We start from the raw sequence: 22,988 nt of genomic DNA, 5'->3' as shown, positions 1-22,988 counted from the left end.
AATTTAATGAAAAAAACAGGATACACGTTCAGTATTTACAAAAACGTCTGAAGAAAAAAAAATCTTTAACCTAACTATTCAAAAGATAATCACCCCAAGTTTGCTTTCAGGGAAGAAGGATAAAAGAGCTCTAGTCACAGCCCTTCTCTCTAGAGTTTTCCAGAATTTCAAGCATTCCAAAGAAGTAGGAACAAGTAATATAAAAAATACAGTGTCATTCTTGCATTATTATTGAATTTCCTAAGACCCAAAAATTATAGAATAAGACTGGATATTTCTTCCTTATTTGACTCCATGGTGATTAAACTCAAGGCGCCTTGCCCTCCTACCCTACTCCCAACTTACAGCTACATGACTAAATCATCAGGGTCAGAAGATAGCTACAGTTCTTTTCTAAAATTTTATCTGGAAACATACAGCTAGGTAACACTTAGAAAATCTATCCACAGTTAACATTTGGGTGAAACCATGGAGCCGTGTCATCCTATGAGCAAGCCGTTCAAAGATGGATATTCTGAACGGTGTCACTAACTGCCAGCTTTCATTTGCTAGCTCCTTACCATGAACTGGACGACTGATTTAGTGAAAGAAAACTATTACCAACACAGAGGAAAAGGGAACTTATTCTGATAACATGCATGTACTCTGCCAAGGTAGAAACCTAAATATTTGAATTGCGTTTATTAGCTAAATATGTTTGGCTAGTAGAAAAACAGCATGTAAAAGGTAACTTCAAGACACTTCAGAAAAATAAAATATTATAAAAAACACATATATACTATGGGCATTTGTTCAATTACTGGTAGTCTGAAAAGGTAAAAATAAAGAATGCCTAGACAATAATGGGCATTAATTTATGCTATTTTTTATACTCTTAATATACTGTCAGTTACTTACTTGGAGCATTAAATGTGTTTAAGAATACTTTCTAAATGACTAATAACCTTCTTTAAGATACTGTACAAGAGCTTAATTAGAAACAAAGCAAAAAATTAAAAATAAACAAACTTACAATGATAGGAATTTTCTCTTTGGGTTTTGCCAGTTGCTTGGCCAACAAATACTGTTCCATCCCAGGTTTTGCAAATCCAGGAAATCTAATCATGAGGACAAATGCTCGTGAGTCTTATCCTTTTCCTTGTAAAAATTCTATAGCTCTCATCCACATTTACTTAATACAACAGTTTGAACTTGTTCTGTCTTTCAGATGTACTGGAACTAGGAAACTAAGGTAAATGAAACCTGAAGTAATCAGATTGTTCAACAGCCAATTAGTCATTTAATTAAGCTTTATCTGGTAAGAGGACAGTTTGACTCCAGAAGGTGTGATATTTACGGGTACTCGACTTGCTTGATCTGAGACACTCTATCACCACATGAAGACCAAAGGGCAGACTAGAAAATGCCCCCCAGGTACAGAGGTAGAAAGAAAGTACTGAGCATAACAATTTGAGATGACTCCATGGGGCGAAGGCCACACGCTAGCATTTTACACCCAAATTAAAGCTGCTTTTCCACATTCTCCCTCGGGAGGCCCAATTACCCCAAAGACACTCCCACTGTTCATAAGTACTTGTGCCATTTTCTTTGGAAATTGTCTTCGGAACCTGTCTTCTTAAGAGACCTCAAACATGATAAACTTGGCTATTTCCAGAAATTATATCTACACCGAAAGCAAAGTTCTAAAATGGAAGAAAAGGTGGAATCAATGTATACCCACCCAAAGCGCAACTTCTAAAGAAGACAAGATTGAGTTTCAGAATTTTTTTTTTTAAACAAACAGGGGGTAAAAATGCTCAGAAAGCAAAACACCTAAAATAGGAAAAGAAATCTTATTTCTACAAAAACCAGCTGTATTACATCTGATTTCATTCCTAAACCAAGCTAAAGGCCAATGTGATGCTCACAGGGGCCGTATCGTTTCCTTCATTCTGTGTCCATGTTCATCTTTTCCCCCAAGCTTTCCTGCTAAGCAGTGTTTCTACAAGTACTGCTCAAAACACTTAAAGAAAAAAAAAAAAAAAAAACAAGGATAATCTAAGTGAAAACAAAGTGTTACACACATTAGGCACAGTCGCTGAGGGTGTGCTCAGGCGGCTGAGGGGCTGGACTGAAATCCCAACTAGATCACTTCCCACCTTGTGAACGCGGGCAGTTACTTAACCTCTCTGGGGTTCAGTTTCTCCGAGAGTAAAAGAGATCACATGTACCACAAAGGGAACTGAGAGCACCATGAAAGAAAACACACAAGCTGCTCCGCACAAAGCCTGGTCATGGTAAAAGATCAACACACGGTAAAACGTTCAAAAGAAAGTCATCATTATTATTTTTAGCTTTCCTGTGACATCAGCAATGAAACAATATGTCATGAGTTGATAAAGGTAAAAAAGTGTCTTTGGCAGATCATTAAATGGAACATATATATCACTTTAAAATGAAAAAAAAAAAAAAAAAGTTTCCAAGCTAAGAGCCAAATAAAAAATAGACACGATTAAATCATGCCCCAAAGTTCATGATCACTGGAAAGAGAAACAGCCTCTCTGTCTCATCACAGTCTCTCATACGACAGCCCTCGTTCCCCCAGCTCTTACACCTACTTGTTAAGTGGCAGCTTCATGGAAGAGCTGCTGGCCCGGCTGTTTCCTCGCTGAGCACCTCCTGCTTCTGCAGACTCTGAATCTTTGAAGTAGGGAGATGACTTGGGCTCATCCCAGTCTTCATCCCAGTCGTCGTCATCACCAGTTGCTGGGGGTGAGAACAGAAGATTGTCGGTGAAGAGAGACCAAATAAAGACGGGGTGACTTAATTATCTGCTAACAGCTACCAACTGGGTGAACCAATTTTTTAAAGAAAAAAAGGGTACACGGTCAGGATTACAATAAAGATGCAAAGAGTACAGGCTCTGTTGTTACGCTTGTGAGTTACAGTTGTGAGTCTTGACGATTCTGCCTTTCAGCACAAAAGACAGGTTAGAAACAAAGAGGGCTGTTGGTCCAAGTAACTTCAGATAAATGTCAATGATAAAAACACTCTGGAGGGCCTTCACTGGTGGTCCAGTGGTTAAGATTCCATGCAGGGGGCTTGGGTTCAATCCCTGGTCAGGGAATGAAGATCCCACTTGCCACGTGGTGCGGCCAAAAGATGCCAAGCAAAACCTCAGTGGTGTGCAGGGAAGATCTTCCAGAGGCTGGCTCTGCTGTCCTGCACTCAGTTGTGTCTGGCTCTCTGCAACCCCATGGACTGTAGCCCACCAAGCTCCTCTGTCCATGGGATCCTCCAGGCAAGAATACTGGAGTGGGTAGCCCTTCCCTTCTCCAGGGAATCTTCCCAACCCAGGTATCTAATCCATGTTTCCTGTATTTCCTGCATTGGCAGGTGGATTCTTTACCACTGGGCCACCTATACATTGATAAATCTAGCTTTAGAAATTTGCAAATAAACAGGTCAAATACCCTTTAAGCCAAGAGATGGGGGAGGACAAAAGGGTGACAGATCTTTGAAAAGGAATTGTGTAACACTAATAATAATGGACTGCAAGGAGATCCAACCAGTCCATCCTAAAGGAGATCAGTCCTGGGTATTCACTGGAAAGACTGATGCTGAGGCTGAAACTCCAGTACTTTGGCCACCTCATGCGAAGAGTTGACTCATTGGAAAAGACCCTGATGCTGGGAGGGATTGGGGGCAGGAGGAGAAGGGGATGACAGAGGATGAGATGGCTGGATGGCATCACCGACTCGATGGGCATGAATTTGAGTAAACTCCGGGAGTTGGTGACGGACAGGGAGGCCTGGTGTGCTGCGATTCATGGGGTCGCAAAGAGTTGGACACGACTGAGCCACTGAACTGAACTGAACTGAACTGAACTGAAGTGAACTGAATAATAACGTAGGCCAGAGAAGGACAAGGGGATGGAGGAGAAAGAGAAAGAAACAAGGGACAAGGAGCGACTAAACCAGCGCTGGCAGCCCCCCATTCCAACAGTCTTCTCCCTGTCAGACGGGGTGCCAGCTTTCCTCCCGCCCAACCTCCGCTGCTGTTCTGTGCCTCCGTCTCCCACCTCTGGAGGCCTGAGGTGTCCCCTTAGCATCAGGCAGCAAAGTGCCCTGGGATCTCCTCCCTGAGTGTGCTACCATGAGAAGCCCAGAGACAAATGTCAAAAGGAAAAAGAGAAGACTAGAAAGTATCAGAAGGATCTAGGCCAGGATTCCTGGAGCGACGCCAAGTCACTGCAGAAGTGATGTCAGCAGTCTGGTCTGGACCCAGCCCCCGACTCCGGCAGCCCAGTGCCGGCCCCACGAGTGGGAGCCAGGAAGCAGCACCTGCGCCCTTCCAGGCTCCTGACCCACGTCCCTCCATTCAGCACACTCAGTTCTGGGCACAATGCGCTCAGACAGGGGTCATTAAAAAATCATGGGCGGGTCTCTTAATTTCAGAACAGACATAAATAACCTTTCTTAATTCCTGAACTATTTCTCCTTTTAGAAAGTCTTCCTTTGCTTCAGTGTTTCCACTAAGCACCCGGGAGTCAAACAGGTAGTTCAGGAAATGATAGAACAGCTACGTCAGAGGTCATAAACCAGCAGGTGATAAACCACAGTCAATCCATGTGCACATTTTTTTTGGCCCAAGATTTAAAAACAAATGTGTGTTAGTAGTGAGGATTTTAAAGTGGGGAGACGACATAAAGATGGAGATTTCCAGCCTCTCTGGAGCTGTGGTGGTCCAGGAGCACCAGCTCAGCCCTCCTGCGGCGGCATCAACCCGCTGCCCACTTCTGTCCTCTGCAGCCCCAGGCTTGCTCTGTTGTCTCACTTTATGAACCTGGTCCCTGCAAGCGTTTGCATGTGTGACAAGGTTCTCCTGGACAGGGAACCGAGAGTGGACTAAAGAGTATGATGAAAACGTTCCTCATTCAGATTCAGAACTCGAAGTTTGCCATTAGTGAGCGAGACCACACTTCCTGTGATTAAACCCGCTTCGACTCGGATGCCCTCTAAGGGCGGCCCCTCCCTCACCTGGTCCTTGGTAGGCCTGGGGATGACCGAAGGCCGAGTCCCAATTGTTGGCAGTGCTTCTCTGGGCTGCGGCCCCCTCCGGCTTGGCTCCCCAGCTGTCGGAGCTTTCCCAGTTTGTAGGTTTGGAAGCATTCCAGGCTGACCAGGGGTCACTGCCACTGCTGACCTGTTGTTAGGGGTAAAAAAAGGAGAGGGTATTTGTGACTTCTAGAAAGCACTACTCAATTCAGTAGGAAGCAATTGAATAGGAGTGCTGAAAAAAACTGATAGAAATGTAAAATAATTAAAAAAATAAAATTTTAGAAACATGTAGGCAAGCACAAAAAGCAGCATCAATCGAATTTTACTGCTAGCAATTTGCCGTGTTTGCTGAGGAACTTGACAACTGTTAGCAGAGAAGCTCTCTTTTTCCCCCTTCCCCCAAGTAAGGGCTTTTCTGAACCTGCTCTCGTTCTCATGCGTGTTCTGACACTCCCACTGTGTAACAGAATATGTGACATATTCATAAATAACAACTACTTTCTATTTTCAAAGCTGACCTGAACAACACTGTGTTGTCTGTATCTCTTTGCAAGCTTTTTTTTCCCCACTTAATATTGTGTTTTTGAGATTATATATGCTAATAATATGCTTTATCGACCTTAATTGCTTGATAGTAATCAGTTGTATTTTTAACTGTTTTAATTTTTATTTCAAAAGGTATTATGTTCTCAGTTAAAATTTAAAAAATCAAAAGAATAAAAGGATATGAAATATAAAAGCATTCCTACCACCTTAAGATGCCAATCATTCTCTCAGAGACGACGACTCCTAACAAAGTCCTTTGTACATACTTACTCACACTTGCCATGCAGAGAGATTCTTTAAACATGTTCTAAGTGAGCCCCAATTACACTTTCTGCTCTGCACTTCTCTTTTGTTTTTCCATTCAGTAGCCTGAAACATTCTCCTAGGTATTAATACCTCAGCACGTGGATGATGACATTCTTCTACGCGACTCCATAGAATTCCTTTGTATTTGCTTCCCATCATCTAAACAGCATTTGCTGATGCTCACTTAACTTGTTTGCAGTTTGTTTTGATACTGTTAATAACGCTGCAGTGTACATCCTTATACATCTTTCCTCACATGTCCAACAGATCTATGTGAAACTTCCAGAAGAAAAATTACTGGGCTAATGAAAGTGTGCATTTATTAATAAAATTGATAAGATTTTGTCAAACTGCTTTAGAAAGAGATCGTATGGTTACATTCCTACACTCCTACTACATGCCAAGGGGTGGCATCTTGCATAAAATGGGGCTATCATGCCAAGTTATTTTTAAAATATGTTCTCCCATTATTCTTTTGCATAATTTTATAGATTATTAACGTTATAAACAAAATTTTCAAACAGGCAACACATGGCTCCCTATTTCAAGGAATACTGCAGTAGGAGTAACCGGAGGCAACCACAGTTTTTTGTTTTCTTAATTTTTAAAAAAATTTATTTACTTATAATTGAAAGATAACTGCTTTACAACACTGTTGGCTTCTGCCATACATCAACATCAGTCAGCCACAGGTATAAATATGTCCCCTCCCTCTTGAACCTCTTCCCACCTCTTTTCCCACCTCTCTAGGTTGTCCCAGAGCCCCAGTTTGAGCTCTGAGTCACATGGCAAATTCCCACTGGCGATCTATTTTACATATGGTAGTTTCCATGCTCCTCTCTGCTTCCTTCCCACCCCTCTTCCCCCATTAAGCCCACAAGTCTGTTCTCTGTGTCTGTGTCTCCACTGCTGCCCTGCAAATTGGCATCAGTACCATTTTCCTAGAGTCCATGCATATGCATTAATATACGACATTTTTCTCTTTCTGACTTATTTCACTCTGTATAATGGGCTCTAGGTTCATCCTAGATTTTTTTTTTCCATCCTAGATTTTTAAATTTTAAATCATCAACCTGCATGGAATTGACTTCAGTATAAGAAATAATATAGGAATCCAGCTTAATTTTTTCCTGTAGTCGGTCTGTTGCCCTAACATCATTTAGTGAATAATCCATTCTCCCTTCACTGATTTGAAATTCGCCTTTACCATACCCTGGACTTGGGACTATTTCTGGATCTCTTTCCTAATAGTCTATTCCTCTAGTACCAAACTACTTTGGAGCCCACTAGAAAAAATACCATATGGTAAACTTTGTACTTTACCATAACATCTTTTATTATTTTTACAGTGAACTGCAGCATCAGCTTTCTGTTTTTAAAACTAAAACAACCTTCAGTTTTAGGATTAGTATGTCAGTGGTAAAGAATCCACCCAACAATGCAGGAGATGTAGGTTTGATCCCTGGGTCAGGAAGATCCCCTGGAGAATGAAGTGGCAACCCACTCCAGTACCCTTGCCTGGAGAATCCCATGGACAGAGGAACCTGGCAGGCTACAAGTTTGTGGGGTCGCAAAAAAGTCGGACACAACTTAGTGACTAAACAACAACATGTCAAGCTTAAAAAATCTGATTTCATTGAACTTTAAATTTGTAGATAAATTTAGGGAAAACAAATAGTGCCTTAAAAATTTTTTTTCAACACTGAAATCTATTAATTCAAGGACATGGAATAGCAAAGTCTTCCTTCTCACGTAAACAAAACAAAATGAAACAAACCTGACATTAAAGACAGAGGCAAAGGTTTGCAAGAAAATTACCCAAATGGCCTCATATGCCTCTCTAATGTTTTAGAATGCCTCCGTGATTGGGTTTTTTCTTGCTCTTCACCAATTGACATATGGGGGGATAACTGCCAGCCACCTACCAGAAGCGTCAACAACAGAGGACACATTTTACAAGAGGAAATGTGATTGCATTCTAATATCTCTTCTAACTTCAAGAAAAAAAGACAACATTACTAATGATTTTGCTCAACGTCAAATATTAATAGCAGAAAGACATTTCATCTGTATGACTGTCAATTTCTCAAACACACGGCTGACAAGGAGCTCCTCTCAAGCCACTCTAGTGGAGACTAGAAAAGAAGGCTGTCGTGCTGAGAGCAGGCCAGTCACTCCTCAGTTAGGATAAACCCTTCCTCCACAGCTTTCTGGGGGGCGGGGAAACAGATACCCTGTGCTCTCCAGACTCTAAACCTGGAGGTTTTGTTTTACAATAAAAACTTCAAAAGGTATGCAAATTCTGGATGGTAACCTGACAGTAGGTACAGATACTCGTCTGGCATCTATAAACTATGAGGAAGAGGAACAGAGGAGTTACAAACTAGAACAGAAGAGTGGAAGTCCAGTCCCGCTGCAGAGTAAGACTGTTGGCAAACCGTCAGAGAAAGGCACTCTATCAACACGAGGATCAAATGGGACACGAAATTCACAGCAAGTACCCTAAAAAAACTGAAACACATAACATGATACTCTTTGAAAAACTACTTCATTAATAAATTGTTTATAATCACTGCATTACAACTGGGTCATGTGCAGGATCTTAGCTCTCTACCTAGGTGATGAAATACTTGTTGGCAAATCACTGTTTGCTTTTGTCCCTGCCCCCAACCCCAGGGAATAGTCCTTCTAGTTTCAACTTGACTTCTGCTGATAAATCTTTCAAACCCAACCGACTAGAAGTCTCCCCAGGTTCTATCACTGACTCATCACTCACTCGGTCTCTCGGGGACCTTTACTGTCCTTGGGGCCCCTCCTCTAACAGCAGGAACAAACAACCAGCTCACAAGCCTGCCGGGGTCTGCTTCCCCCGGGACCTGCCCTCCCTGTAATTTGGCCTCTGGCTCCTCTGCTCTCCACTCCCAATAACACTCCTGTCCCTTGACTGCAGGCATCAGGTCACACGACCATCCAAGCCTCTCCTCTGCTTCCTGCTAGCTTTCCTTCCTCTTTCTGCCCAGCGAGGGCTTCGTCCTTTTCTTTTCCCTCCCTTCATGGTAACACCCACCCCCCCCACCAACTCAAGTGCATTATTTCAAGACCTTTCACTAGACCTCACCGACCACAGGATGGATTCTAAGCTCCTCAGTCTGTTGATCAAAATCCTACCTTTTCCGTCCACGACTTCCCCATCCTCACTAGTCGCCACTGATCCTCACTCTATGCGTCAACCTGCAGTTTCCCAGACTTTCCCACATCCTTCCCTTTGCTCACGCTCTGCTCTCCACCTGTGTGCCGAGCCTGCAGGAAAGCTGTGCATCTCATAAAGACATGTAAAGGGGGGGCAAGGACGAGAACACTGGCCCACTGGGTGAATTTTAAATCCCTTTATGAAACTGTGCAGGAGACCAGGGTTCGATCCCTGGGTTGGAAAGACCCCTGGAGAAGGGAAAGGCTACCCACTCTAGTATTCTGGCCTGGAGAATTTCATGGACTGTACAGTCCAAGGGGTCACAAACAGCCGGACAGGACTGAGCCACTTTCACTTTACTTTATGAAACTGTAGCAATCTGACTCAAGTAAACAGCCCACAGGTTGAATGTTACATCCCTTTATGAAACTGTAGCGATTTGACTCAAGTAAACTTTTGGTGGGTGCAGTGGTTAAGCATTTAAGCTCTAGAGCTGTCTATCTGGGTTTGACCCAGCTTTACCGCTTCCTAGCTGTATGAACTTGGCCATTTACTCCATCTCTCTTAGTTTCCATACTTACTGAATGGGTATAACAGCATTAACTTCCTCACAGGACTTTTGTAAGGATTAAATGACATAAGGCATATAAAACATCTCACAGAGTATCTAGCACATAGCACAAATTCAGCAGAGGTCATCTTACTACATGGGGGCTCATTTAGAACATAAAGAAAAGCCTGATGACTGGTAATCTTTGAGTAAATCCCCATTAGTTTACACTTTAGAGGAAAAGACCATGAATTATATTTTCAAATCAATTCCAGATCATATTAATAGAGAAACTTTTAATTAAATAGGTGATTATAGGCACTTAAAATACTTTCTATTCTAGCCAAAGATTTGTTTCCTTCAGATACATATAAGAAGGAGAAAGAAGACAGAAATGTTTTGCCATAAAGTTCCAAAGCAACTTTTGACTCTTGGGGTTCCTGGCACATTTTCTGTGCACTGAATGCTGAGATCTTGCTTTTCTTCAAAGCCTCACCCCAGCTGCAATGAACTGGGCTATAGAACAAGCGGTTTAATGATCCTTTGGCCTCTGACTTCTTTGCTCTCAATTCCAAGAACCCCTTCCGTCCCTCACCTGCAGACATCTGGCGGCACGATAATGCATTCTGCTCCTCCGCTAAGCTCTCGAGGGGCCTCTCCTTTCCCTTGCTCCCAGCCCTTCCTTCTCTCTCCTTTCTACTGAGTCATCATTCTCTTCCGGGCCGCCCCCCCTTACAGCATCAAAGCCATCCAGACTGTCAACTCTGTGGTTAAAAATCCTTCATTAGACCTCACTGTCCGTGGAATAAATTCATCAATAAGTCTCATTGAAAGTCTTAGCTGAAAGGTCTCCAAGGCATAAATCTCAATCACCCTTTCAGTTCCTATATGTCCCACTTTCTATGCTGCCATGTTCCCAAGAAAACCTGTATTTAGTTAGATACTTAACCAGAAAACCTTGCTTGGGGAAAAAGGATTTGTTCTAAGGGTTTCAAATTGAATTTTACCTTATTTATGGAAGGAGAAGGAGAAGATGAAGAAGGTGGTGATTGGCTGAGACTTTCAAGACAACCAATCTGAGCCAAAATATCCACCTTAAAATAAAAAAAGGTACTCCGTAAATGAAGGGTGGGGAAAAAAAAGAGTATACCGAAGCTAAAAACAGCAAATGCATAGCAGGGCTAAGTTCAGCAGAAAATTCCAGCATGCCACTCATGCACAAACATTACATGCAGAAACCAAAGCCCCTACTGTAGAGTAGTGGGTTATCCTCCGTGCATTAATATATATTCTAAAGACTGTTGTTGTCACAACACAGTATCACTGAAGTACTGAAAGTAATTATAAGCAGCAAAGAAGGAACGGAACAAATATCATGCAAGTCATACACTCACAGAAAAAGAACTCCAGAGGAAAAACAATGCCAAGCTTAAAAAAATGTCAGGATATTGAACTAGTGCTTTCACAGTCACCAGACATGTGAGATGAGCAAAGCTTCCTGGAACCTGAGAGCCACAAAGAACCAAGCCAGGACTGGCTAAGAGCATAGAACAACCCGCCAGGCCGCTGACCGCCTTGGTGTGCAGAGTAGACTTGAGAAGAGATAACCGATACGCTCCCCGGAGCTAGGCAGTGGCCAAGTCAGCATTGCTATGAGGAGGACAACCCTGGAGACCAACTTCCAGGCTTCGAATCCCAGCTCCACAACTATCTCGTAGGGAAGTCATGACTATTAACATTTATATAGTGTTCGAGAACACACTTTCCAGGTATAACTTTCTTCTGAAGAAAGTGGTGGTATGATTTCCATTTTGTAAATGTAAATAAATTTGGTTTTGGAAATCAACTAATAATACACAAAGAAGACAATCATGATGGAGTAACTGGGATCCAGTTTATCCTTCCACTTAAAACTAAGAGAGACGTTACATATGAAACTGTCTTCAAATCACTGGCCAACAGGCAATAGGGAACCTGACACCTACCTAGAGAGACTTTCCAGGCCTCAGGTTAGGGATGGGGGATCCACACAAAGACCCTGGTCTCTGTGAGTTGAGGAGACACAGCTGGGAGTCTGGGGCAGAGCAGTGAAAAGGAGAGAGCAGACAGAGGCCCCAGAGATGGGGTGAAGGGGTGGGGACGGGATCCAGGTCTTAGGCTGAGTACTGACCAGTACACACATCCGAGGACGCGACCATATGGAGGGTTAAGTATCAACCTTTCAGGAGGGCAGGTCTCACCAGCCAGCACTGAAAACCTCAGGGTTCAGGATTCACAGGGTGTGATACCAGCTACAGAACTGCAAAGGCTTTTGCCTCCAGAGAGAGAGAGGCAAAAATATCCCTAGACTGAACATTGCTCTGGCCCCACCCTAAGAAGCTTACATTGGAAGAATTAAACTGTTTCCTAAGTAACTTTCTTTTTTTCTTTTTTTTTTTTGTGTGTGTGTTTTTATATTTTTATTTATTTTTATTTATTTATTTATTTTTTCAGTGGGTTTTGTCATACATTGATATGAATCAGCCATAGAGCTACACGTATTCCCCATCCCGATCCCCCCTCCCACAGTAACTTTCTTTTTAAAGAAAAACAAACAAACAAAACCCCCTCTAGTCTGCAACTGCTGGCCACAAAAATAACAGGTTCTGGTTTTGTTATATTTTGCTACTTAGCTGTACTTTGCTTCTTAGATGACATTTTTGGGCCACCAGGAGGAGTAAGAATCAAACTCTTACTTCTAACAACAGGCGTCGGTGAACCTGGGCAAGGGCCTGTTTAGAAAACCACAGCAAGACTGACTTGACTCACTGGTTTCCCAGTATGTTCTTCTGGACTCAGAGGAAATCAGGTGTTCTGGTTCAACTGGTTTTCCTGTTCAAGACATGGTCTAGGAAGAGCGCTCTTCACTGCCCAGATCACGAGACTGCCAGCGCTGCGAGAGGCGGGGAGAAGACAGAGAAACAGGCAACGGATGCCCGTCCTCTGTGTCCACCTGAACTAGGTCAGACCTCATAACCGAGGTCTGAGAATTATTGAAAAAGGTAACTTATATTTCATTATGGTTGCTTTCTGCCGGCTTTCTACCAAATTAGCGAACAAGAGTACAAAGAATACAGAAAGGTTCAACAGACGCTGACCAGTGAGCAGAGCTCCTGCTGCCCACCTGGTTCCTCACAGAGGATGCGCAAAGTTCAGTACAGGTCAACACGGCTCATTCGGTTTGACAAATCTACCAGGTAAGAAGGGTCAGTAACCAGGAGCTCACCACCTTGTGTGTTATCATCCTGGGGGAAAGGTTTTGGAAGCATTCGTAGGTCCACCTTACCACACAAGGAAATTCTCGTGTGTGCCTCGGTCACACACGTCTACACCCTACTGGTCATGTTGTCACGGCCGCTCACACTGCCACACCCTAACGTACGGTCTCCTGCTTGGAAGGACAGAAGGAAGGAAGGAAGGAACTTCCTGAGGAAGACTTTGTCCAGGGGCATACAACAGAAGTGAACAGAAATTAACTGGGTTTGTGAAAGCCGAGGTTATGGTGTTTTGGCTTGCTTTTTGTAACTCACCTGTCTGATTGAGGCATAATGTCTTTATCTGACATTTCTCGTTCATCAGATGTTTAATAACCATGTGCCAATTGTGTCAGGAAATGGGGATAGTAAACAAATAATGTGATTCATTTATAAGCCAAGAATATTTCAATCAGTTTCTGATAAAGGTTTAATTCTCTTTCTCAAAAAAGCCCACAGAAGGTATAAAACTGTCTTATGTAAAAAGCCTAAGCATTTCAGCTACAAATACAGATAGAACTTGTAAAATTTCCCATTTTGTTCTTTATAGATCTTTTGCTAAAAGGACATCATTGAATTCTACAGATGAACCTCTACTGATTTAAAAAAGCCATCTATAGAAATATAAAAATTTACACGTTCTTTTAAAAATAAGGCTAGATCACAACAACATTCTAAATCCATTTGTAGCCAGTCACATCAGTACTACTGACTGGAAATTACCCCCTCCACGCTTCAATAGCTTACTGTTCAGTCACTATGTCACGTCTGACTCTTTGTGACCCCATGGACCGCAGCACACCAAGCTTCCCTGTCCATCACCACCTCCTGGAGCTCGCTCAAACTCATGTCTATTAAGTCGGTGATGCCATCCAACCATCTCATCCTCTGTCATCCCCTTCTCCTCCTGCCCTCAATCCTTCCCAGAATCAGGCGTCTTTTCCAATGAGTTGGCTCTTCGCATCAGGTGGCCAAAGTATTGGAGCTTCAGCATCAGTCCTTCCAATGAATATTCAGGGTTGTTTCCTTTAGGACTGACTGGTTTGACTTGTTTAATATCCAAACTGCTAAATATAACTGAACCCCTACTAAGTACCATGTATAGTTCTAAACACTCTAGAACTTTTTTCCATTTACTCTTTCCAGCAATTCTATGAGGTCTTTACACAGAAGGAAACTGAGGCACACGGAAGCTAAGATAGTCACCCTGAGTCACACAGTAAGAATGTGATCTGGGAATAAAATCCAGGAAAGGTCTGGGATCAAACCGAGCGTGTTCCTGGCCTCACACATCTGAAGGATGCAGGACACTCCTGTCCTAACTACAGCTCGCAAAGGCACTCAGAGTTTTAAAAGTGGAATGAAAAAGAGAGGATAGAAATAAACAACATTTCAGAGAAACAGAAATGGGAAAGTCAGGAGAAGAAACTAGATTTGTGGGGAAATAAAGAGTGATTCTGTTCAAGCAGAGTTTGAGATACAGGGGAGACAGGCAGATAGAAATACTCAACAAGAAGCTGGACGTTGAGTAAACTACAGAGAAAATTCAGGATTGGGGGCTATTTATAAGGGAATCCTCTGCCCAGTTAGAGAGGGTAGGAGATGGCTGGAACAAAAAAGGATAAGTGGAATGAGGCTGTTCCCTGGAGAGGGAAGAGATGAAAAAAGGAGAGTATTTCTTAAACATCTCCCGTGATTCCGACACCACTTACACCAGTGACCTGGTCCTCGGACAGTTCAGGAAGCAGCCTCGACTCTTGTGAAGTGGAGCCAGATCGTCAACCCAGCTCTAATGTCAAACCTTACACCAGACTTCCCACCACACCAACCTGCGTGGAGCGGAGGAAGGATGGGATGGAAAACCAGGGAACAGAAGAACAGACATCCACGGGGAACTGGGATTCAGTGTGATAAAAAGCAAGAATTTTAACAAAAGGAGAAGTAGTTTATTCCAAGTATGCATCTCTTTCTAGTATTTAAAAAGGATAGAAAAATAAACCCCTCAAAAGGGGGTTATTAAAATAAGGGGAATAAAAATAAATAAATAAGTAAATAAAATAAATAATAAATAAAAATAAAATAAAACTAAAACCCCTCAAGTCAAAAGTTTTCATATAAAACATCTAGCTTTATACATCTTTCAACTAGCGTTTAAGCACCATTGTTCTTTAAAAAGTACAAACAAAAACGTCTCATTAATTTCTCAAAAGTAAGTTCTGAAAAGAGGCAGTGATTGAAAAGTTTTTAAAAAGATCTATACTGAGAATCTTTTTAATCAATTATATAATTTAAACACTAATAACTGGGTGAAAAACAACATGAGGACAACTATTAACACATGTTTTGTAATGATATTTGAGATTCACTTTCACTAGCAGGCTAACACATTCTGGAGGCACAGCTACTAATAGGAAGTGCTCCTGAATCTGTAAAATACCAGATAACTAACTAATAATGAAACCACCAATAACCACTAAAAACTATTCTTTTTTAAAGGTATTGCAATAGCTGTCCTCATCCACCTTAAAATCTGTACTAGAAAAAGAAAACAAGAATCTAATTCATTTCTTAAATATCCTTCAGTAAGTTTTCTACACAGTTTGCAACTGTGGTGTGTGTGTGTATGTATGTATTCTGTGGTATGCATGTATTTATTTTATTTTTAAAATTTTTATTGTGCTGAAATGTAATGTAAGAGTTCCCACTGTAACCATTTTTAAGCACACAGTTTCATGGCATTAATTACACTGTCAATGTTGTGCAGTCATCATTACCATTTTCATCAAACTCCCCCGTCCTGTGTATATATTTAAATACAAGAAAGGTAACACTACCCATAGGGATATGCCTTTTTAAAGGCCTGATCATCCACGTCTGTATCAGAGAAGGCAATGGCACCCCACTCCAGTCCTCTTGCCTGGAAAATCCCATGGACGGAGGAGCACGGTAGGCTGCATGCAGTCCATGGGGTTGCAAAGCGTCAGGCACGACTGAGCGACTTCACTTTCACGCATTGGAGAAGGAAATGGCAACCCACTCCAGTGGTCTTGCCTCGAGAGTCCCAGGGACGGCGGAGCCTGCTGGGCTGCCGTCTGTGGGGTCGCACAGAGTCGGACACGACTGAAGCGCCTCAGCAGCAGCAGCAGCATCCGCGTCTGCACATCTGAAGCTATCCTCGTTCTTCTACCAGCATCCCTGGCTTCCCGCGGGGCAGCTGTCCTGCAGTCTCCCTGGCCAGCCTTTCCTCACTTAAAACACTTTAATCCTCTGCTAATTTGATAAAAAGAAGTTCAAAATGAGCATTTTTCTATGTTGACTGGCTCTTTGTACTTCTTTCCAATGAAAAAATCTGTTTACCCCCTTCGCCCGTTTCTTTTTCTGAGCTGTTCATCGTTTCCCTGTAGATTTGAGAGTTCTCTATTAACAGAATTACCTGGTACCTCTGGCATGTTACAAATTCTTTTCCTAGGTGAATATTACTTTTTGATTTAAATGTACCAGTTCTATGGTTGCTATAAATTGTGTTGTGTTTAGAAACACCTTCTATATTACAAGGTTATAAAAAAAAAATGTTGCCTATATTTTTTCCAAGTACTTAAAAAAAATAAACAGCTCTATCATTGTCCAAATTAAATTGTTCCAACACATTTAAAGAATAATGCATTGAATTCCCTTGACATTTACAGTCTAGTCTATACCACAGTCAGGCAGTGAGTCTGTGTTTTACAGGTAAGGAGTTCCCTCATGTTCTAGACAAGAAAGAAAAAGGTCACAGTGGGTTGTGGGGCTGCTGCCGGAACATTATCCACCATTACGCCAGTCACTGCACTTACCTCTGCTTGCTCAGTAAGAAGCTAGAACCAGAAGGGGCCCCAACAACCTGAAATTAGGAGTTTTAAGAAAAACAAAAGGAAGCACTATTTTACATACCAAGTTATAAACGTGAGAACTAACTACTCTGAAAGGCAGTATAGCTTCAAAAGTCAAGGAGGGTTCAGATAAATTAAAAAACAGTAGGCTCAAAGTAAGTTATTTATGAACATCTGCATGTGGAATGTTACCTTTTAGAGAGATCTTTCTAAAAATATGATTTAAAAGAAAGATACAACAGTCAGAAAGATGGATAAGCAGCAGCAGCTGTGTGGCTTTAACCTGCCTGTGTGGGAAGAAAGCCAAATTCAAAACAAGTGGTGCTGAAAAGACTAAAAGGACACTGATTAGGAAGAGGGTGGTGTACTGAGCCGAGGGCAGGGGGGCGGCCTGCCGGACCCACAGGCAGAGGAGAGGGCTGGCTCCTTCCTCTGACGCACAGCAGGCAGATTCTTTACCAGCTGAGCCACAAGGGACGCCCTCCTCTGACACCCTTGCCTCCAAACAAACTGTCCTCTGGGGGAGAAGGCAACGCCAGCATCACTAGAAAAGCCCAAGAGGCATATCCCTGGAACAAAAATAGTATTTTCTTACCAACATTCAAAAAATGAAGTAATGGAAAAACCTGACAGCAACGTTTTCCAAAGCTACCAATTAACAACAGTATTTATAAAACACACCACAATCTTGGCCCATTTAAATTGTCCTTACATCCCAGATAACTGAGACCATAAATGGCTGTTGAAATATTTTTACCCTATTTAAGTAAATCCAAATGCTCAAATTACGGTCATGCATTCTGTATTTTGTTACTCCTGGTTTCAGCTTATTTTTTCTTTGCTTTCAAAGGATCTGATTAGATTTAATGTCAGATTGGACTAGAAAAATCCAACCTTTATAAGTTGGTTATATTTTCTTCTAACCAACCTGGATGAAAAAAATTAGACTTACACTGACCAGTTTATACTACACTTAAGAAGTGAGAAATCTTCATAATATAACAAAATTTGAGATTGATTTTAAATTTGTGTTTATGAGTTAAACTTCTTTAGCCGATCCTCAGCTAATGGTTGAGACAGGTCCCTGAATTAAAATATGATAAATAGCTCTATGTTTTGTTTCCTTCACTTATTTTATGATCATCTCAATATAATTCCCCTTTATTGAAATGCTGTCCTTTACTTATTAATAGTTTCACTGGTATTTTTGTATAATTCAGTATAACTCAGTGACTCTCAGCTGGGTTGACTTTGCCCACCTGGCAACATTTGGAGCCAGTTTTGGTGACTGTGGTGAGGGTGGTGCTACAGGCCAGAGACGCCGCTGGTTGTCACAGTGAGGAAGTGTCAGGCCCCAAATGGTAACAGCACCCAGGCTAAGAATCCCTGGTAAAACGTCAAGTAACGTTTAACTGGGCTTCCCTGGTGTCTCAGTGGTAAAGAACCCGCCTGCCAACGTAGGAGACACAGGAGATGTGAATTCGATCCCTGGGTTGGGACGATGCCCTGGAGAAGGAAATGGCAACCCACTCCAGTATTCTTGCCTGGGGAATTCCATGGACAGAGGAGGCTGCAGTGTATAGGGTCACAAAAGAGTCGGATGCAATTTAGCAACTAAACAACAACAAGATTTGACTACTATTTCTTCACATTTTATCTTGAGTAAACTTTAACTGGCCAACATTCTCAGGTATTATAGATTAACAAAATATATGAGAATGCTCAACTACGGTGATAACTTCACCTCCGAATTTTAAATATCTGAGCCAGACTAATTTGTAGTTCAGGATGTCCACAAAAGCTATTTTAAAATGTATAAAATCTGCAATTAACATTTAGCAACAGTACTTTGAAAAACTCTCTTAAAAGGTTAAGATATAAATACCCTATAAGCAGATAACTGTGAATGAGATGGTTATTAGGCTTTACACTATTTAAAGCCTTTTATGCAGTTAAAAATATCAAGAGATATCTCCTAAAGCTCATTCATTTCTAAAGAGGTAGGAAGCAGTAACATTTTCAGATCCATCTGAAATAATCAGATAATCATTTAGCAATAACTGAACCAGGCCAAAGTACTGGAGCTTCAGCTTCAGCATCAGCCCTTTGAAAAAATATTCAGGGTTGATTTCCTTCAGGACTGACTGGTTTCATTTCCTTGCCATCCAAGCTCCAATACTTTGGCCACTTGATGTGAAGAACTGAATCATTAGAAAAGGCCCTGATGCTGGGAGAGATTGAAGGCAGGAGGAGAAGGGGATGACAGAGGATGAGATAGTTGGGTGGCAGTACCAACTCGATGGACAGGAGTTTGAGTAAGCTCCGGGAGTTGGTGATGGACAGGGAAGAATGGCGTGCTGCAGTCCATGGGGTTGCAAAGAGTCAGACACGACTGAGTGACTGAACTGAACTGAACCAGGCAGTCACCAAATTGGTCAAATTCATTCAAATTAATATTAAAATTTCAGTACATTATTCTCAAATTATCCCACTTTTCCAAGTTTTCTAGAAACAGTACGACAACAGTACCAACTGCTGGATCTGTGGCCACCTTCCACTGCACCTGCAAGAGGAGGGGGCTCACGCTGAAAGTGCAAGTCATGAGCCAAGGTCACAGAGGTCACGTCCTGCTCCAGCCAGAGCTTTGACACTGACCGCCTTGCCTCAAAAGAGGACCCTTTTCCTTCCTCGCCCTCACTTGCGAGGATATTCCCGGCTTAAGGGGTCGGTGTTCAACATGCCAGACTTTCTTTTTTTTTTTTTTGCCAGACTTTCATAAGCAACTCTTAATGAACACCCTGCCTTCTCACTAATAATCAATGCTATAAAAATAGTCTGCAGCAGGCTTAAGAGGCAAGGTCTTTGTTAGAACCCAGCAAAAGAGTGCCACACACAGACCTAACAGCTATTTTGTTCGTGCTTTCAGGGAATGGCACAAGCTTGACGCATCACAAGCTTTCACACGTGTGCTCTGTTCTGTCAAGCCAGAGTACGATTTACCTGGTTGTTACTGTTGGTGGCTGATGAGTTGGCTTGGGCTGTACTTGCTGACAAGGAGTCGAGGAAGGCTTGGTCGGCCACTGAATTTCCACAAGCAAACTGATCTTTTCCATCACTGGGCAAAATCTGAACATTAGGAAGGACCACAGTTACTTACTTTCATAGACTACAGATTTATTTCAGAGTTAGAATCCCTGATGGCAAGTAAACTATCAAAAGGTTTCTATTCTTAAAAGGTATGAGCTCAAGAACATCTGCCCTAACGATTCCTTTCTGCAAGTGTGCAGAATTCTTTAGAAAAACGCAACTAATACCAGGATCAGCTTATCATATTTTTCTCATTCTCGTCAGTTTTTAGGATCCTGAACGCACGGTGTACAGACATCAAATATGACATAACATGAGACATGTGGGCTGGGTTCGGGGACCTGTGAATCCTCTGAAGCTGTCTGAAAAGGTGGGGTGCCTGCCCATGCACATGTCGGGCTGGCCAAAGACTTCATTTGGGTTTTTCCAGAAAAGATGTTCTAGAAAAACACAAACGAACTTTCTGGCCAACCTAACATTTCAGCAATTTCATCAGTATTGTCTGGAGCTCTCAAAACACTCCACTGAACTCTCAGTCAGGGACAACAGCCAGCCTTTCCATTTTGCAGGCAGCGCCCAGCACACACCCTCCCAAGGCACGTGATCTCTCTACTGGAGGGGAACCCAAGGCAACTCTGTTCCTGAGCGTCACTCCAGTTTTACTCACAGGCAGCCTCAGTTTCTTGCTATCACCCGGGATGAGAGGCAAGCTCATCACGGACCCAGGGCTCCGTTCTGCGTGACCTATGGACAGCCAGCAGGGGGCGCCAGGAGGCTGACTCAGAGAGCCCTGGTCAGCTGGGTGGGGTGTGTCCGCACACCATCCTTGGCATTTATCACTACAGAGCTTACACCCGGCAACAGCTCACTCAAGACCCTGGGTCTTTGAGAATGGGAGAAGGAGCTGACAGAGGTCCTAGATTAGCACAGGGAGAAGAAAGCGACCTCGGACAGCCTGCTACTTACACTGTGAATCTACTCTACGGTAAACAGTACGGCAGGCAGCAGCTTCTACACAGAATCAGTAAAGGGGAAACAGAGACTTTTATTCAGAAAAACTAAAAGTTGCTATCCTTGGACGGAACTTCAGCTAAGTATTTGGAGTCACTCTTTGGCATATAAGTCTGTAGGTAATATTTCTTCTTGGTTCTACTCCAATGAATTTTCTACATTTTATATAATCAGCATGTATTATTTTTACAATGGAATTTTTTTCATTAAAAATAAAGCTATCTTTCATTCTTGTCCTTTAAGTTGATAACTCATAAAAACACAGATGACAAAGACCAGGTTTAACTGATAAACGAGAGTAACTTCTTACCTCCACATAGTCTGTTGGAACAAGCCCTCGTTCTCCTCGGCTGTTTCTTCCTTCCAGCCATCCTCCACCAACATCCTCAAAAAGGTTAAAAGGAAAAAAAAGACTACAGTTGGAATTTCCTGCAGAAATTTGGCTCTGGGAAATTAAAAAGGTAATTAACCCATTAACCTTTTCATTCCTACAGGGCTAACACTGTTAAAAATGTCAAATTCTTAAGCTTTCTCTTTATGCCAGAAAAGGAAATAATTTAAAAATGAGAAAAATCAAACCTCAACAATAATTGATCAGAGAGAGAGAAACAGAATCCAAGATTTTGAAATTACTTTCTGTTGACTGGTCTGTGGTAGACCGAAAAAATGGCTTGCAGCTCCGACTGTCAAGAGGCAGAATGCACCCCCACTTCCAGAACCTGCGCTATGCTGCGTGACCTCTTCGGCCAACGGACTAAGGTGGAGATAACACGGGGTGAATACAGAGCCAGCCTCAAGAGGCTCTGCACACTTTAGTTCACATTTTTTTTTTCCCCAAAAGAGCTGGCATTTGGGTTGTCAGATGATGACAGAGACAAGGCTCCGTCTCCCTGTTGGCCCACCCAAAGCCAGCTGACCCTCAGCAGGAGAAATGCCAGACAGACGAAGTCATGGTGGCCTGCTCTGCCCTAGCCCCGTGCTGGGCGATGCACACCCATGGATGAGCCCAGGTCAGGAGAACCACTTGGCTGGCTTGTGGATCCCCAAGCAACAACGATCGACTACTTGTTTAAGCCACTAAGCTTTGGGATTGCCTGTTATTTAGGAAAACTAACTGGCCCAACCTTCCTGAGCGCTCCTAGATAAGTAATGTTAATAAACTAAACAGTAATGTACTCCATGCCAGGATTCCCAAATTTTAATGTTACCTTTGAAAAACCCTACTGCTTCCCTTTAAAATAATAAGGGCTATCTTAAATTCATAAACCATACCCTAATTAGTTAACATCCACCTGAATCTAGATAATATATTCTTTTAAAAAGTCATTTTAAATGACTTTGTCCATTTCTTGACCACAACAGCAATTTAAATACTATTTTACCGAGAAATTAAGAGTGCTTCTTCATTAAAAAAAATTTAAAAAAAAAACAGTAAATATAAGCTTTCATGTCTTCTATGATTAAAAATAGAACCTATTTACTTATACACACCTGGAATACTATATAAAACTACATATATTTTTTCTAACCAGCAATTCTTCTTTTAACCATCAGTATTGCACAAGCAACAGGAAAGGAATTCATGTGGGTTTGAAAGATCAGCCTGTTAAAAGAATAAAATCTTAAACATAAATCCTTAAGAGACCAATTTAAACATTAACACTTCTCTTACCGGATTTGTAATTGTGATGATTTCACCTTCATTAACCGTCAGTTCATTATTTCCAGGTTCAGCAGAAAAATCATACATAACCCGAGCCTATTGGAAGTAAAAAGAGGAAGTTACAAATGTAAACGTAACAGTAAAAAAAAAAAAAAAACCACCTATGCTGCTCACTTTGTGAACAACATGTCATGACCGTGGTTGCGGTTGTTTTGGAACAAAGGAAGACGTCGGATCAAAATGATTCATCAGCCCTGTTTGTGAAGAAGAACAGCACCAAGAGTGAGAGCCCTGCTCTGCTCTGGGACGAGGGAGATTTCTGGTCGCTGCCCACACTGTACTTAGAGATCAGCCCCGAAGAACTCAGAATAAACCCATTTCAGTAAGGGGAAAAGAGCACACATGGCCTTCCTTGCAGGAGCTAAGAAGTGGAA

At 42.1% G+C, this 22,988-nt stretch overlaps 1 protein-coding gene across 3 annotated transcripts in view; it reads right to left on the bottom strand.

Annotated features, from left to right (window-relative positions):
• The window catches only part of SNX9 (sorting nexin 9), an 87,241-nt gene that overhangs the window by 26,363 nt on the left and 37,890 nt on the right, over positions 1-22,988 (bottom strand). For 2 of the 3 annotated variants that reach the window (XM_043888016.1, XM_043888019.1), the window contains exons 2-8: positions 22,564-22,650; positions 21,202-21,276; positions 19,794-19,919; positions 10,639-10,725; positions 5,019-5,184; positions 2,598-2,745; positions 1,013-1,097 (exon numbers count right to left, since the gene is read on the bottom strand). In XM_043888016.1, the coding sequence (XP_043743951.1) occupies positions 1,013-1,097; positions 2,598-2,745; positions 5,019-5,184; positions 10,639-10,725; positions 19,794-19,919; positions 21,202-21,276; positions 22,564-22,650 (774 nt within the window). The remainder of the gene's footprint in view (positions 1-1,012; positions 1,098-2,597; positions 2,746-5,018; positions 5,185-10,638; positions 10,726-19,793; positions 19,920-21,201; positions 21,277-22,563; positions 22,651-22,988) is intronic. The other variant, XM_043888018.1, reaches the window with a different exon arrangement.

The sequence above is a fragment of the Cervus elaphus genome, chromosome 26 (genome assembly GCF_910594005.1).
Source record: "Cervus elaphus chromosome 26, mCerEla1.1, whole genome shotgun sequence".
Taxonomy (NCBI): domain Eukaryota; kingdom Metazoa; phylum Chordata; class Mammalia; order Artiodactyla; family Cervidae; genus Cervus; species Cervus elaphus.
This window is presented reverse-complemented; position numbering and strand designations above follow the sequence as displayed.